The sequence below is a fragment of the Ascaphus truei genome, chromosome 4 (assembly GCF_040206685.1).
Source record: "Ascaphus truei isolate aAscTru1 chromosome 4, aAscTru1.hap1, whole genome shotgun sequence".
Taxonomy (NCBI): Eukaryota; Metazoa; Chordata; class Amphibia; order Anura; family Ascaphidae; genus Ascaphus; species Ascaphus truei.
In genome coordinates this window covers 115,211,740-115,226,134 of record NC_134486.1, presented here as the reverse complement: position 1 = coordinate 115,226,134, position 14,395 = coordinate 115,211,740, and the positions used below count along the sequence as shown (strand labels likewise).

The window sequence follows — 14,395 nt, the reverse complement described above, 5'->3', positions numbered from 1 at the left end:
TAACCGAAGCCATTTGCTCCCTCAAACCGGCAAAAACTCCGGGCCCGGACGGAGTTTCTAACACTATAAGACATTCATGCTGACTCTGTCCCCTTACTTGCTTGACATGTTCAACTCTTTCTTACAAGGAGAGCCAATCCCCGCTACCATCACTGCAGCAAATTTAGCCATAATCCACATGGAGGGTCGAGACCCGCTCCTTTGTGGCAACTACAGGCCAATATCCCTACTTAACTCAGATCTCAAAATTTACAGCAAGATACTAGCAAACAGGCTCAACCCAATTCTCCCCAGACTCATTAATACAGATCAAGCAGATCAAGTAGGTTTTGTGTCAGGAAGACAGGCCTCCGACAATACCCGCAAAATAGTGGATATCATCGACCACGTACATCTCACAGGAACCAATGCAATGATCCTGAGCCTCGACGCGGAAAAAGCGTTCGACAGGATCCGATGACCAAACAATGCTGAAGTTTGGTTTTAGTGGTCCCTATTTAGAGGGTGTTAGAGCCCTCTATCAAAACCCCACAGCATATGTAAAAATTTCAGGTGGACTATCAGACCCAATTACAATCAGAAATGGGACCAGACAGGGTTGCCCGCTATCCCCACTCCTGTTTGCCCTAACAATTGAACCATTGGCAGCCAAAATTAGACAAGAAAAGGGCATCAAGGGGATTTCGATCTCCACAAAGGAATACAAAATTTCCCTATTTGCAGACGATGTGATCCTGACCATCGCTGACCCCCACATCTCCCTCCCGAACCTACAAAAGGTACTCCACCAATTTGGAACAGTCTCTGACTATAAAATAAATATAGACAAGTCAGAAGCACTTAACATATCCCTCCCAAACACAACGTGGAAGCTTTTGCAGTCCAATTATAAATACAAGTGGAGCACCACATACATCAAATACCTAGGTATAAGAATCTCGAGCTCCCATGGATCCCTCTATCAATACAACTACCCCCCACTATTTGATCAAATTAAAAAAGACTTAGTCGTGGAAAAAACATCAAATATCATGGTTCGGGAGAATAGTCTCCCTCAAAATGAACATCCTACCTCGGCTGTTGTACTATTTCCAAACACTCCCCGTAGTCGTCCCACTAACAGCCATGAAAAATGTACAGGCCCAAATGTTCCAATTTATCTGGAATGACAAGAGACCGAGGGTCCCCAGATCGGTAATGTTATCAGCCAAACTAAGAGGAGGTCTGGGGGTCCCCGATGTGGTCAGGTACTACCTCGCAGCCCAGCTAAAGCAAGCCGTAGTTTGGAATTGCGACCCGGCAGCGGCCCGCTGGCTCGAGATAGAAACACATTACGCAGCCCCGCTACCACTTCAGCTACTTCTGTGGTCCCAAGGAGGAAAAGAAGGAGGATCAAGGAGGATTGATCTAGGAGCAATGAGATGCACGTGGGACTCGTGGCTGAAAAGCAAAGGGAAGTATGGCCTGCTAAACACCCCCTCACAAATCACCCCGATCTTTGGGAACCCGAACTTCCCGCCCGGGTGCTCCAAAAAGCAATTTGCCCAATTTCAGGGGCTTGGAATAAGGCTGGTTGCAGACTTGCTGAAAAATGGTGAGATTCTAACATTTAAGGAGGTACGGGACAAATACCAAGCTCAACACCTCCACCTATTCAAATACCTACAAATTAGACATTTTTTGCTCTCGCTCTCGCAGAACTCCAAATTTTCCCCACCCACCAGATTCGAAACACTATGCATTAAAGGCAGGTATCAAAGAGGCCTAATCTCTGAGATATATAGGGGGATAGAGTCAGCATCAGAATCCCCGACCCACCACTATATGCAAAAATGGTCTGCAGACCTAAATATACAAATTGACAATGAGGAGTGGGAGGATATCTGGGAGATGGCAGCAAAAACCTCAATCTGCACAGTAACAAACGAGAATATCTACAAAATTCTATTCCAATGGTACCTGACCCCAGCTAGACTGAGCCAGATCTTTCCCGGCACCCCAGACCAGTGCTGGAGAGGATGTGGTCAAAAGGGAGACATGGCCCATATTTGGTGGACATGTCCGGAGATTCAGAGGTTCTGTGTTAGGATCCAGACGCTGCTCTATGAGACAACGGGAATTCCTCTCCCCCTAGATCCACTGTCCCTGGTGCTGAGTAAACCCTTTGACGACCTACCCCCACCCATGAGTAGACTGGTCTCTGCAATCTTGACTGCAGCCAGGTGCTCAATAGCAGCAGCCTGGAAGCAGGTCAAAGCCCCTGCAAGAAACACAGTCATAAGGCAAGTGGACGAAGTAATGTCTATGGAAAAATTAACAGCTATGCTGCACAAAAAAATGCCACAGTTCTGGAACACATGGGACCCATGGATAGGCCCCCAGGGCTTCAGATAAAGACATGAAGCGCAAACCCTAGTGAAGGGAATAACCCAGATCCCAAAGGTGGGAGACGTAGACGAGCCAAGGGGGACTTTCCCCCCCCCGCGCGCACCCCCTCCCTTTCCCACTCTCCAACCCTCCCTCCCCCCCTCCCCCTCTGTCTTTCTACCCTCTTCCACTCCCAGCCCCCCCCCCACCCCTCCCACTCCTCCACTCCCTTAACCCCTACTATTAAAAAACAATGTTGGCTAGCATGCACTCAATAAAGTCGAACTTAAACAATTTTATGTTACTGAAAAGTATGTACTCATTCCTGTAATTGTCAATGCCAATAAAAAAAGATTGATACAAAAAAAAAGATTAAGAAAAAGATTGCAAAGAAAACCTAAGACTCTTAAATGATAGGGTCTGTTATGAGGTCTTCCAAGGACATCCTACAATTAGCTACTATAAAACACTTCAGTCTATTTTGAAAAAAGGTCTCTGAGCGAGAATACAACTTCATTTTAGGGAACAAATCAAAAGTGGCCACATTCTATAGTATCCCCAAGTTGCACAAGGATCCCCAGAACCCACCGAACAGATCGATAGGATCGGGCATAAATTCCTTGAGCAAACACGCCAGCACGTACCTCGATAAAATCTTGAGGCCCTTTGTAACTAGTTTACCATCACATACAAAGGATACAACCGATATTCTTAAAAAGATTAACGAAGTGCAGGTTTCTGTAAATACGTTCTTGGCATCGTTAGATGTAGAGTCCCTGTATATGAGTATAAAGCACCCGGTGGATTTGGCAGCAGTGACTCACTTCCTCAAAGCAAGGAGTTCTGAACACTATGACCACAATCAGTTCGTAGTGGATCTTCTTGAGTTTGTCCTAACACATAACTTTTTCCTGTTCAAAGGTAAATACTTGGTTCGGGGTGGGAAGGGAGCGATGAGATCAGGAACACATCATATACTGCACCGACACACTTTATTCGAGCAAATACCCAGTATGTACCTGGCAGATACCTGGAATGCGCCGCTCCTCACCTCTGACAAGCCCCGTTGTGTTTGCCTTCCCAGCCTGGGTTCATGCCTGGCGACGGGCGGCTGATCTGTTAAATGATAATGATTAGGATTTAATAGGCTGCAATGCTTCGCGTGTATACCAGATGGCATAAATTCATGAATTGTAATGCAGTATATATATATATACTGTGCAGTATTGCAGCCAGCGGGAATAAAATGCTTCAATCCCTGCCTGGAAAATACCTCAATTTACTCGGGCAGAAAACAGTCACAAACCTCAATACACCCGGGTATACCCGAATTCGTGGGACTAGCCGAGCTCGAATAAAGTGTGTCGCCAGTGTAAATAAAGAAAATAAAAACAATAATTGTGCAGTATATTAATACAGTCGGGGCTAAGTAGATGTCTTGGCTCTATAGTAATTCCTACTTACAACAAGTGTAAAGTAAAATCGCAGTGGTCTGACTCAGTCAGGATTTGAAGAGGTTAAATCTCACATCTCATGGTATATTCTGGCCCAGGAAGGATTCTGAATCCTTCCTGGGCCAGAATATACCATGAGATGTGAGATTTAACCTCTTCAAATCCTGACTGAGTCAGACCACTGCGATTTTACTTTACACTTGTTGTAAGTAGGAATTACTATAGAGCCAAGACATCTACTTAGCCCCGACTGTATTAATATACTGCACAATTATTGTTTTTATTTTCTTTATTTCTATGATGTGTTCCTGATCTCATCGCTCCCTTACCACCCCGAACCAAGACTGCATCTGTAGGAAATCTTTGCACATTTTCTGGAAGCTTGAGAAATATTTTTTTGGGTTACACTTCATACTATATTTGTTTATATGTTGTAATTCACATCTGTTATTTTTGTGGGGAATCTTGGCGCCTATTCAAATCACTTGGGTTCAAAGGTAAATACTGCCACCAACTCCAGGGAACGGCCATGGGCACCACCTGTGCTCCAGCATATGCAAACATCTACCTGGGTTGGTGGGAAGAAGTGAAAGTTTTTTTCTCAGGATATGTCAGAACACACCCAGCGCATCGACCTTTGGTCACGCTACATCAATGATGTGCTGGTGGTGTGGAGTTGCACTAAACAACAGTTGCACACACTTTTGATTTTTTTTTAACCAAAATGATCACAATCTAAAATTGACATACAACATAAATCAGGCAAAAATTACATTTTTGGATTTGGATATCTTAAAGGATAATGATTGACTCTTACAAATAACGGTGCACAGTAAGCAATGTACTGCTTTCCACTAGCCATCACCCACAACCATTGATTCAGGGGATCCCAATTGGGCAATACCTAAAGGTAAAAATAAATTGCTCCACTACTCAAGATTTCGAAAAACAATCAGAAATCATGCAGAAGAAGTTCTTTAACCGAGGTTACAGTCAGTCTTGTATCAACAGGGCTTATAAATGAGGTAAGGCAACGGACCGTACCACACTTATGTTCAGCAAAAAACCTAACCCAGAGGGAACAAACCGAATAAGAATTATTAGGATATACAACAAGCAGTGGAGGGAAGTCAAAGTAATAAACCAACATTGGCACATTCTATTAGAGGATGCAGATTTAAAAAAGGTGTTAAGCCCAACACCTTCAATAACATACAAAAGACCAAGAAACCTATCAGATCAATTGGTCCATAGCCCTATCAGAGCAAACAACCAACAACTTGGCTCAACACAAGAACTATAGGTACATACCGCTGTAGCTCATGTTGAGCATGTCAGTTCATTAATCCCTCAAAAATCTTTCTTAATTGAGATAGTACGAAACAGTACACAATTAGAAGTTTTATTAACTGTAAAACCGAGGGGGTGATATACTTGGCTACTTGTCGGTGTAGAATCATATTTGTTGGAAAAATGTTGTGCCAACTACGAAGACGCGTGCTAGAACATATCAGCACCATAAGAAATAAAGTAGACACCCTGGTAGCTAGACATATTAATCCAATCCATCAGGGTGATGCCACTTACCTGTCTTTCCAAGGTATAGACTATGACACTAGGAGCATGAAAAGGTGATCTAGATACAGCCCTATTAAGAAAAGAGGCAAAGTGGATATAAATTTAAAACCAGAGACAGAACATGAAACACAGACAGAGCTCAGTGCTACATCCATGACACAAATACACAGTACAGTGCCTACAACACTTTGGCCAAAGAGTTAAACTAAAAGACCATTTAATTCAAAAGATATCTATATATATAGATATCTTTTGAATTAAATGGTCTTTTAGTTTAACTCTTTGGCCAAAGTGTTGTAAGCCCTTGAGCCCCTCCAAGGCAGACCACGTCTCAAGGGTCCTAACACAAATATAAAATATAACAGGTTAATAAGAGCTTCAATCAGACTTAGAACTATGCAACTAATTTTGACAGATTTATTATAAATCATTCTTCCTGGTAATGTACAGGTTATTAAGAATTTATATTAGTGTAAGGACCCTTGAGACGTGGTCTGCCTTGGAGGGGCTCAAGGGCTTACAACACTTTGGCCAAAGAGTTAAACTAAAAGACCATTTTATTCAAAAGATATATATATATATATATTTATATTTAGGCACTGTACTGTGTATTTGTGTCATGGATGTAGCACTGGGCTCTGTCTGTGTTTTATGTTCTTTCTCTGGTTTTAAATATATATTGCCATGCTCAGTAGCACTCCTCTTTGACACTTATACGCATATATATATGTTGTGGTTATTTTGGGGGTTCAATATGAGCTTATAGGGGTCCTGTATGTAAAGTGGATATACACCCTAGGGGCACTATCACCCAAAGGTCTGAATGAAGGGTTTGTATATGCCACTTTTCTGTAGTCCAAAATAAATGAGGGAACAACTTTGGCTTGTATATTTGAACAATAGATCACAGCCATCTCAGCATAGTATCTACAGGTATACAGCTGATTAAGTGTATTTTGAGGTCAAAACATCATGACATGCATTAATGCACAATAAGAACGAATAGCATTAATAAATATACATGTTATTGACTATATGTCACCATGGACTGACAGTGTTACTTGGTGGAAGCAGTGAAACACTGGTGGGGCTTGTGGGCAATTGTATACAGATAGTATGGGATGTTCCGGCAAAAAAAAAAAAAAATATATGTGTAATCCCAAATTCTAGCCTAAATAAGTAGTAGGCCGTTTCATTCATGTTTTATTATGTACACAATGATTTTTAGCCTACCTCTGTTTTTATGGGCACGCACGGCATGATGTGTCAATTTCTTTGTTGACAAACCTTCCGATTGGCTAACTCCTTTGCGGCAAAATCCTCCTTCCGATTCAATTGTTTGGCGGTTACTATGGCGACAGTGGAGTTAAATAGCCGCCGGTTGCAGTGACCCTCCCACCCCCGAAGACGTTCCTAGTATGGAACGAAATGGCCGTCGGTGATAACGTCAGAAGGGCGACTAAGACAAAGGTCTAGTCTAGTCGGATGTGTATGCTAAAACTGGGCAACTTGCTCTGTGCACTGTTTGTAAATATCCTAGCTACTGCTGCGGCCAAGTTTATTCGAGCATTTGCCCGTTCTTGGCCGCAGCAGTATCCTGGCGCGTGCCGCAGGGTGACGGGCGCGCGCCGAAGCAGCGGAAGAGCGCCCTCCGATCGGGGCGCTCTCCCTACCGCTGCCGGGTCCGCCGGGTCCCCCGGAACCCCCTGCCGCCGTCCCGCGATCGCGGGACACCAGGGCTCCCTCGGGGAGCCCTGGACGCGCGTGCAGGGGGCGCTGGCACCCGATGATGCGTGACGCGCGGCACGCTGAGGGAGTGCGGCTCGCAAGCCGGGATATTTCCCGGCTTGCGGAATGAGCCGCACTCGGATAAACTGTGTCGGCAGTGTAGTTCAACAAAGATTTGAGCCGATTGAGGAACCCACAAGATTCATTGAGAGGTGCAGGGTCTAGCTACAACAAGGACCTATGTATACGAGGACACTTCCTTTGTTTACTGCTGAGCACTTTATTTGCCTTGCATCTACCAGGGATGCTATATTGTAGCTATTAGTATTTATTTTATTTATTTATAAAATATTTGCCAGGAAGTAATACATTGAGAGTTGCCTCTCGTTTTCAAGTATGTCCTGGGCATAGAGTTAAGACAAATAATACAGTACTGTATATGGTTACAAATACAGTGACATAAGTGAACAGAGTATATATTATACAGTATAAAAGACATAGCATGCACAGTGAAAGAAAATATATATTATAGGAATATGTAACGGTTACAGACCAGATTAAAATGTGAGACAGCTTTAGAATTGAAATAACTTAAACTGGTGGTGGATGTGAGAGTCTCCGGTAGGTTGTTCCAGTTTTGTGGTGCACGGTAAGAGGAGGAGCAGCTGGATACTTTGTTGAGCTTTGGGACCATGAACAGTGTTTTGGAGTCAGATCTCAGATGATAAGTGCTGCATGTGGTAGGGGTGAGGAGCTTGTTCAGATAGATGGGTAGCTCGCCCAGAAAGTATTTGAAGACAAGACAGGAAAGATGAACTTTGCGCCTAGAATTTTGGTAACACTTTAGTGCATCGTCTGTAGATGCTCTTGAGGAAATAACAATATACTACTACTTCAAGAATCTACTGTATAAGAGCACAGCTCACTGTGAGACACAACATTGCAGGGAATACAAATGATGTGTGAAGGCACGTCCTTTCTTCTCTCTATTGCTGATAACAATATCTGTTTAGATTATAGCCATTTACAGTAACATTAGGCTTTTATTTGCAAATCTCACAGTTGCATACAAACGCAGGGATTACACTCCCTCGTGTGTCTACACAAAGTAGGATATGTATTGTGGCAGGACGGCCTCGCGGCGGGGTCAGTAAGACACTAGACACGTTGGGAAATGTTAAACTATAGTGGTTTATTAGCCACAACCAAAATAAGTACGGGTGCACTGTCCCTTTAAGAAACTACTTTCTTGAAAATTAAAGCCTAGTCCCATTAGGGACACTAACTCACTTTTTGAGCCCTTACTAACAGGACAGCCAGCTAATCTGGTCATGCCCAAAACATGCTACACAAAAGATAACCGATACATATAAGAATAAAGTCTTATCTGTTTTGCCGCTCCAGTAGCAACAGGAACACGGTTCCGGGGAGCAAGCTGTGTCCAGCCTCGCAGCGATCTTGATCTTTATCCTGGGTTGGGGTCCCAGCTGGTCCCAGCAGCCTAGCTCCTCGCAGGACTGGGGGACCAGATCAACAGCAACGGCTTCCCTGCCGGGAGAGTTCTCTCCACCTTCCTGTGGAAAAACAAGCTCACTGTGTGTGTGTCACTTCCTGCTTTTAAACCTGCAGTCTCTCAGGCCTCCTGCTTAATTAGGCTGCAGGTGTGCTTCCTTCTGTCTGAGGAGATTAACACTCTGTGTTAAGCGGAGCGTCTCTCCATTCACTATTCCAGCCTACTGAGTCAGTGACTTTGTCACAGTATATATATATTCATAGAGGACTAAATTCAGTGAATGTAGTTAGGATTATAGAACACAAAAAGTGTTCCCCGCACTCCAAATAAATACAAGAAAGTAAGTGATAGTTGAAATACTGATGGAATGAGCAAATGTAAATAACATAGAATGACACTGTACATAAAGCGCAAATTACATGATAATGATAACAAAAAAGGGAGGTATGGTGAGGGAAGGGAAGGATGTGATATCACTAAAAAGTGAGGGATATGAGAGCGAAATCCTGTAGAAGGGGTAAGTGACCCCGAAACGTTGCTCCCTGCCTCTCACCGCAATCATTTCCTACCCTGTTAGGGATTTCTTTCCATATACCTCACTTTTTAGTGATATCACATCCCTCCCTTCCTTCACCATCCCTCCCTTTTTTGCTATCATTATCATGTGATTTGCGCTTTATGCACAGCCTCATTCTATGTTATTTACTTTTGCTCATTAATACACATCAGTATTTCAACTATCACTTAATTTCTCGTATTTATTTGGAGTGCGGGGAACACTTTTTGTGTTCTATATTGTCCTTAGGATAGATTAGGGGTCTCTTCATTGTTCCCCTTGAACACATTAAGTAGTGCAGCCTATGTAACATACTTTCTGTACTTAGGATTATAGACTATATCCTTTTTATGAGGAAACCTATCTTTTTCTTAATGGTGAATGGTGAAACACATAGGCGCTTACTTTCGAGGTTTTAACATTAGTTAGTGTTTTCTTTGATATGTAATTAAAATGTATTTATTTTCAAATATCAGTGGAGGTGAGTGAATCGCTAGGGGTTATTTCTCTCGTGTGTTGTTTATGGGTATTTATCCCTGATAGCACCCCTCCAGTACGTAAGTAAAGAGCTGAGCAGGGTCCACCCACTCTTCGTTATATATACAATCTACCATTTTTTCTGTTGCTATTTTTCTTAGGATGGTTAGCATAAATGTTCTTTGTTTAATGTACTGGAAGATTTGTTTCTGAGCTATCACAATGTTTAGACTTTTTTCCTGTGTTCTATTGCCCATCTTGTGGACAAATTAAAAAATTGGGTTCCACATAAGGCAACCTTTATTAAAGAACTAGCTGAGAGACCCGGTGTTGCCCGGGATGTGAACCCTGAATAATTATGTGTAAATGTTGTATGATAATGTGTAGTGATAAATTGTAATTTCATGTAATGTGTGGGTGAGTGTTGTGTGTGTGTGGGTGAGTGTTGTGTGTGTGATGAATTTTGTTTGTGCACCAAATGACAGAGTCAGACCAATTTGCATTCTGTTCATAATATATTTTATTTCAACGAAGAGCCGACTGCCTGTGTGAGGTGTGGTGGCAGCGGAGGGGGTGTGTTGGTGCGCATGTTTGGGGGGTGGGTTTGCGTTGTACGGGAGCGGGGGGATGTTTCAGGTGCAAAGGGAGGGGGGCATACACGTGTCAATCTGCATTGTCTTGAGTGTAGTGTGTGTTGCACCACAGAGAGGGTGTTGTGGGGGGGGTTTGCCGTCCGGGAGGGTGTGTGTTGAGGCGTTGGGTAGGGGAGGTGTGTTGAATATGCGGCAGTGTACGTTGTGCGGTGGTTGTGGCGTGGGTGGGGGGTTAGTGGAGTGTTGAACTGTTGTTTTGTGTGGCGTCTCAGCACAGGAGGGTTGGGTGTGTGTGTGTGTGAGTGAGTGTTGTGTGGGTGAGGGCGTGTTGTGTGGGTGAGTGACAGTTGGGTGATTGTTGTGTGGTAGGGTGTGAGTGGTGGGTGTGTGTGCGAGTGGTGGGTGGGTGTGTGAGTGGTGGGTGGGTGAGCGGTATGTGTGTGTTGTGTGTTTGGGTGTGTGAGAGAGTTGTGTGAGTGTGGCGTGGCTGAGGGCGTGTGGCTGAGTGTAGCGTGGCTGAGTGAGTGTGGCGTGGCTGTTGGGTGTGTGGCTGAGTGTTGTGTGTGTGTTTGTGTGTAAGTGATGCTGTGAGCCTATATTGTGCAGGCAAGCAGACAGGTGCCAGGACGTGCTGTTGAATTGAAGCAGTGCTATCATGATGTGACAGGACGGTGAAGGTGAGGTGTGTGGTCCCCGGAGGGGGGTTGTTGCGGCCTACGGGAGGGGTTGCGAGGGGTTGGGGGGGTTGCGGTCTACGGGAGGGGTTGGGGGGGGTTGCGGGCTACGGGGGGGTTTGCGTGCTACAGGAGGGGTTGCTGGCTAAGGGAGGGGTTGGGGGGGGTTGTGGCCTACGGGAGGGGCTGGGGGGTTGCGGGCTATGGGAGGGGTTGCGGCCTGTGGGAGGGGTTGGGGGGGGTTGTGGCCTACAGGAGTGGTTGTGGTGTGTTGCATGCTACGGGAGGCTGTGGGGGGGGAGTTTCGGCGTTCCGGCAGCGAAGTGGGGTTGTTGCGGGCTAGGTGAGGGAATGGTGGGGGGGGGTGTTGTAGTTGCTACGTCCGGAAGAGGGGTGTGTATGAAGATGCGGGCGTTGTCCGGTAGTGATGAGGTTCTGTGGCGGTGAAAGCGAGTAGCAGAGAGTGTGTATTTTTGCTGGGGGTGTGTCGTGTTTTGGCGGTGAACGTGCGGGCCGGCGTGGTTGTGTTGAGGTGAAGGGGAGGGGTGTTGGCTTGGAGTGTGTGCGGGTCGTAGAGGGGCTTCGGTACCAGGAGAGGTCTGGCGTGCGGTCGTGGTCTGCATTGGTGCGGGAGGGGGGGGTTGTTAAGAGGCGGTGGCCGTCGGTGTGCGGTGTGTGTAGGTGGTATCCAGGCCGGTGTTTGTGGCCGAGAGGTGATCGTGCGCTGTTGTGTGAAGGTTTAAAGTGAGTCCGCGCGGGTTGAAGGGAAGGGGTGTTGGCAGTCATGAGTGTGTGTGGGACGGAGAGGGGCTGCGGTAGCGGGAGAGGGCCTGCGGTCCCGGGAGGGCGTGCGTTCCTGATGGCGAGAGGTGAGCGTGCGCTGTTGGGTGAGGGTGGGGAGTGTTGCAGTGGTGAAAATGTCATATATAACAATATATAAGAAGAGCCTGTACCTGATTCCGCAGTTCTTTTGGTGGTAGTAGGCGGTGAGGGTTTTGTGGGTTGAGAGGTGAGAGCTGTGAAGCGTCGTCCCAGAGCAGTGAGGGTTAGGTGCTGTGAAGCGCTCCCAAAGCTCAGTGAGGGCTGGGAGAGTGTGGCAGTGGTGTCGGTGTGTTGGCCGCAGGCCAATGAGAGGTGTGCGGGGGCGGGCGGGCCAAGGGAGCCATCTCATTGGTCTGAGGCAGAGTGACGGGCCAAAGGTCCAATGTGATTGCCCCTAGACACAGGGAGACACAGGACGTACATAAACGGTTTCAAAAATATATATATAGATGCGACTCCATACCCATTCTATTCAATAGGCTGCAAGTTGTCTGAAATGTGTCTTATGGCATTGCACTTCTTAGTAAATATGGGCCATAGTGAGGCAGAACTGTATGGAAGAACAGGGGAAAATCAGAGTGACATAGCCATTTTCCTTCCCCAAACCTATAGTATTACAGAGGTGGAAGGTATTTGTCAGAGTATTGGAACACAAAAGTACCGAAACAGCACTATACCACAGTATGGGGGCCCATGCTCAGTAAATTAATTGTGCTATTGGTGGCCCCAGGGTTGTTGCAAGAACGGAACGGGCATTATACTGGAAAGTCCACAGCCTCCCTCTACTTTTTTTTTGTGTGGTTCTGTAGAATTTTCATTTCAAACCTGGCAATGCATGATGGGGGCAGGTACAAAATCAAAAAGTACATTTTCTGGTCCTATATCCTGCTGCGGGAAATAGGGGCTTAATCTACTTAGGACATTTAATTGTAAGCTTTTTGTAGCAGAGACTCGCTGCTAATATTTATCTCACACAGTAATAGCTATACTAGTACTGTTGTGTAATTCAATTAGTAGCAAAAATACAGTAAATTATTGTTTTTACTTACTTGGGATTCCAATTCTTAGCCTTGAAATCTTTTAAGATTTTATAAAAATGCTGAAAATAGTATAATATTCTTGATTCCTTGTAGTGGTACTGGTGACATCAATTCAGACACGTGGAGTACAGAAAATGGAATGGCAGCACATGAAAAACCAACTGATAATGAGGTACTCTTATAGTTAATGAACTTTATGTGATTATATTTCATTATAAGCTAAACTGTTAGAAATTCCGGGCATTAATTAAATTCCTGCTCTTTTATTGGTCAAAACTTCGGGCATTATTCATTCAGTAATGGGCCTGAATTTTGGACACCTTGCCAAGTTTTCATTTCCAGCCAATCAGCTTTCATGTGTCATGCAGTAAGTGACAGGAGCTCTCATACAGGCGAGACGATTGAATAGGAGGCACAAGTAAGGCACTGACTCTTCCGCCTGTCTGCAGAGAGCTCTGCACAGGAGACAATGAGGAGAAAGGAGAATTACTGTCAGTGTGCGTATAGAGCAGGGGGGGAGGTGTGTATGTTTATAGTGTGTGTGTGCAGGGCCACCATCAGATGTTCTGTGACTCAGGACTAGCGTTTTGACCAAGCCCCCTCCTTCACACCTGTATTTCTCCCCCCCCCCCCCCGTCTCACTCTTTTCTGCTCTCTACTTCACTCACTCTCACCCTCTGTGCAGTGTGTGTATATATAAGGGAGGCTGCAGAGTGTGTGTTTGTGTATAGAGTGGGGGTTGCAGTGTGTGTGTGTGTGTGTGTGTGTGTGTGTGTGTGTGTGTGTGTGTGTGTGTGTGTGTGTGTGTGTGTGTGTGTGTGTGTGTGTGTGTGTGTGTGTTTGTAGACAGACTTTAGTGTGTTTACAATTTTGATTAACAAGTACAGTAAAAGAAAATGTAGAATATGTTCATAAAAATCAATCTAACTAACAAAAGTATCTATATTCTTTATGAAAAAAGCAGACAATTTGCCTATAATAGTAATAATCGCTTCAGAACAGGGCATTACTGGCCAATAATGCCATGGCTGGGTTGTAGTCCCTCGTCTTCGCCCCGGGTCAGCCGATGCATTATTAATCAGTAATGCCTGTTCTTCAGTGATTATTACTTCATTATTACAGTAGTATATATGTATTAAAAATCATGTCCACGGGTAACTAACACCAATGTAAAGTATTATTTATTATTAAACAAAAGGGTAGATGGCTTTCCAGCAAGTACCACACAAGTGACACAGTAATAATTATGTAAATATGTTATTGCAAAAATATGTGAAAACTGTTTTGTCCATACTAATGCCAATTGCTATTGGCACTGAAAGGGCTGAAGTCAAAAGATGTAGAGATACATAGATGCAAAGAAAGAGAACACACATAATAGGCATCAGTCAAAAATAATTGTTGCGCGGAGAAGAAAAACTACCAGAAAAAGAACTAGGGAATGAGACCCAGAATGGTAATTATTGTATGGAGATTATGGGGATTACTGACTAATGGGTATGGGTATTTTAGTATTGTGAGCAGAATGCATGGTTTATTGAGGCATGTAATTCGAGGTTTGAATTGTTGGAAAAATGTGAATATCAGACTCGG

General features: G+C 44.6%; 1 protein-coding gene across 3 annotated transcripts in view; it reads left to right on the top strand.

Annotated features, from left to right (window-relative positions):
- LOC142493051 (interferon-induced, double-stranded RNA-activated protein kinase-like) overlaps positions 1–14,395 on the top strand; it is a 163,578-nt gene that overhangs the window by 77,277 nt on the left and 71,906 nt on the right. For all 3 annotated transcript variants that reach the window (XM_075596489.1, XM_075596488.1, XM_075596487.1), the window contains one exon: positions 12,896–12,974. In XM_075596489.1, the coding sequence (XP_075452604.1) occupies positions 12,896–12,974 (79 nt within the window). The remainder of the gene's footprint in view (positions 1–12,895; positions 12,975–14,395) is intronic.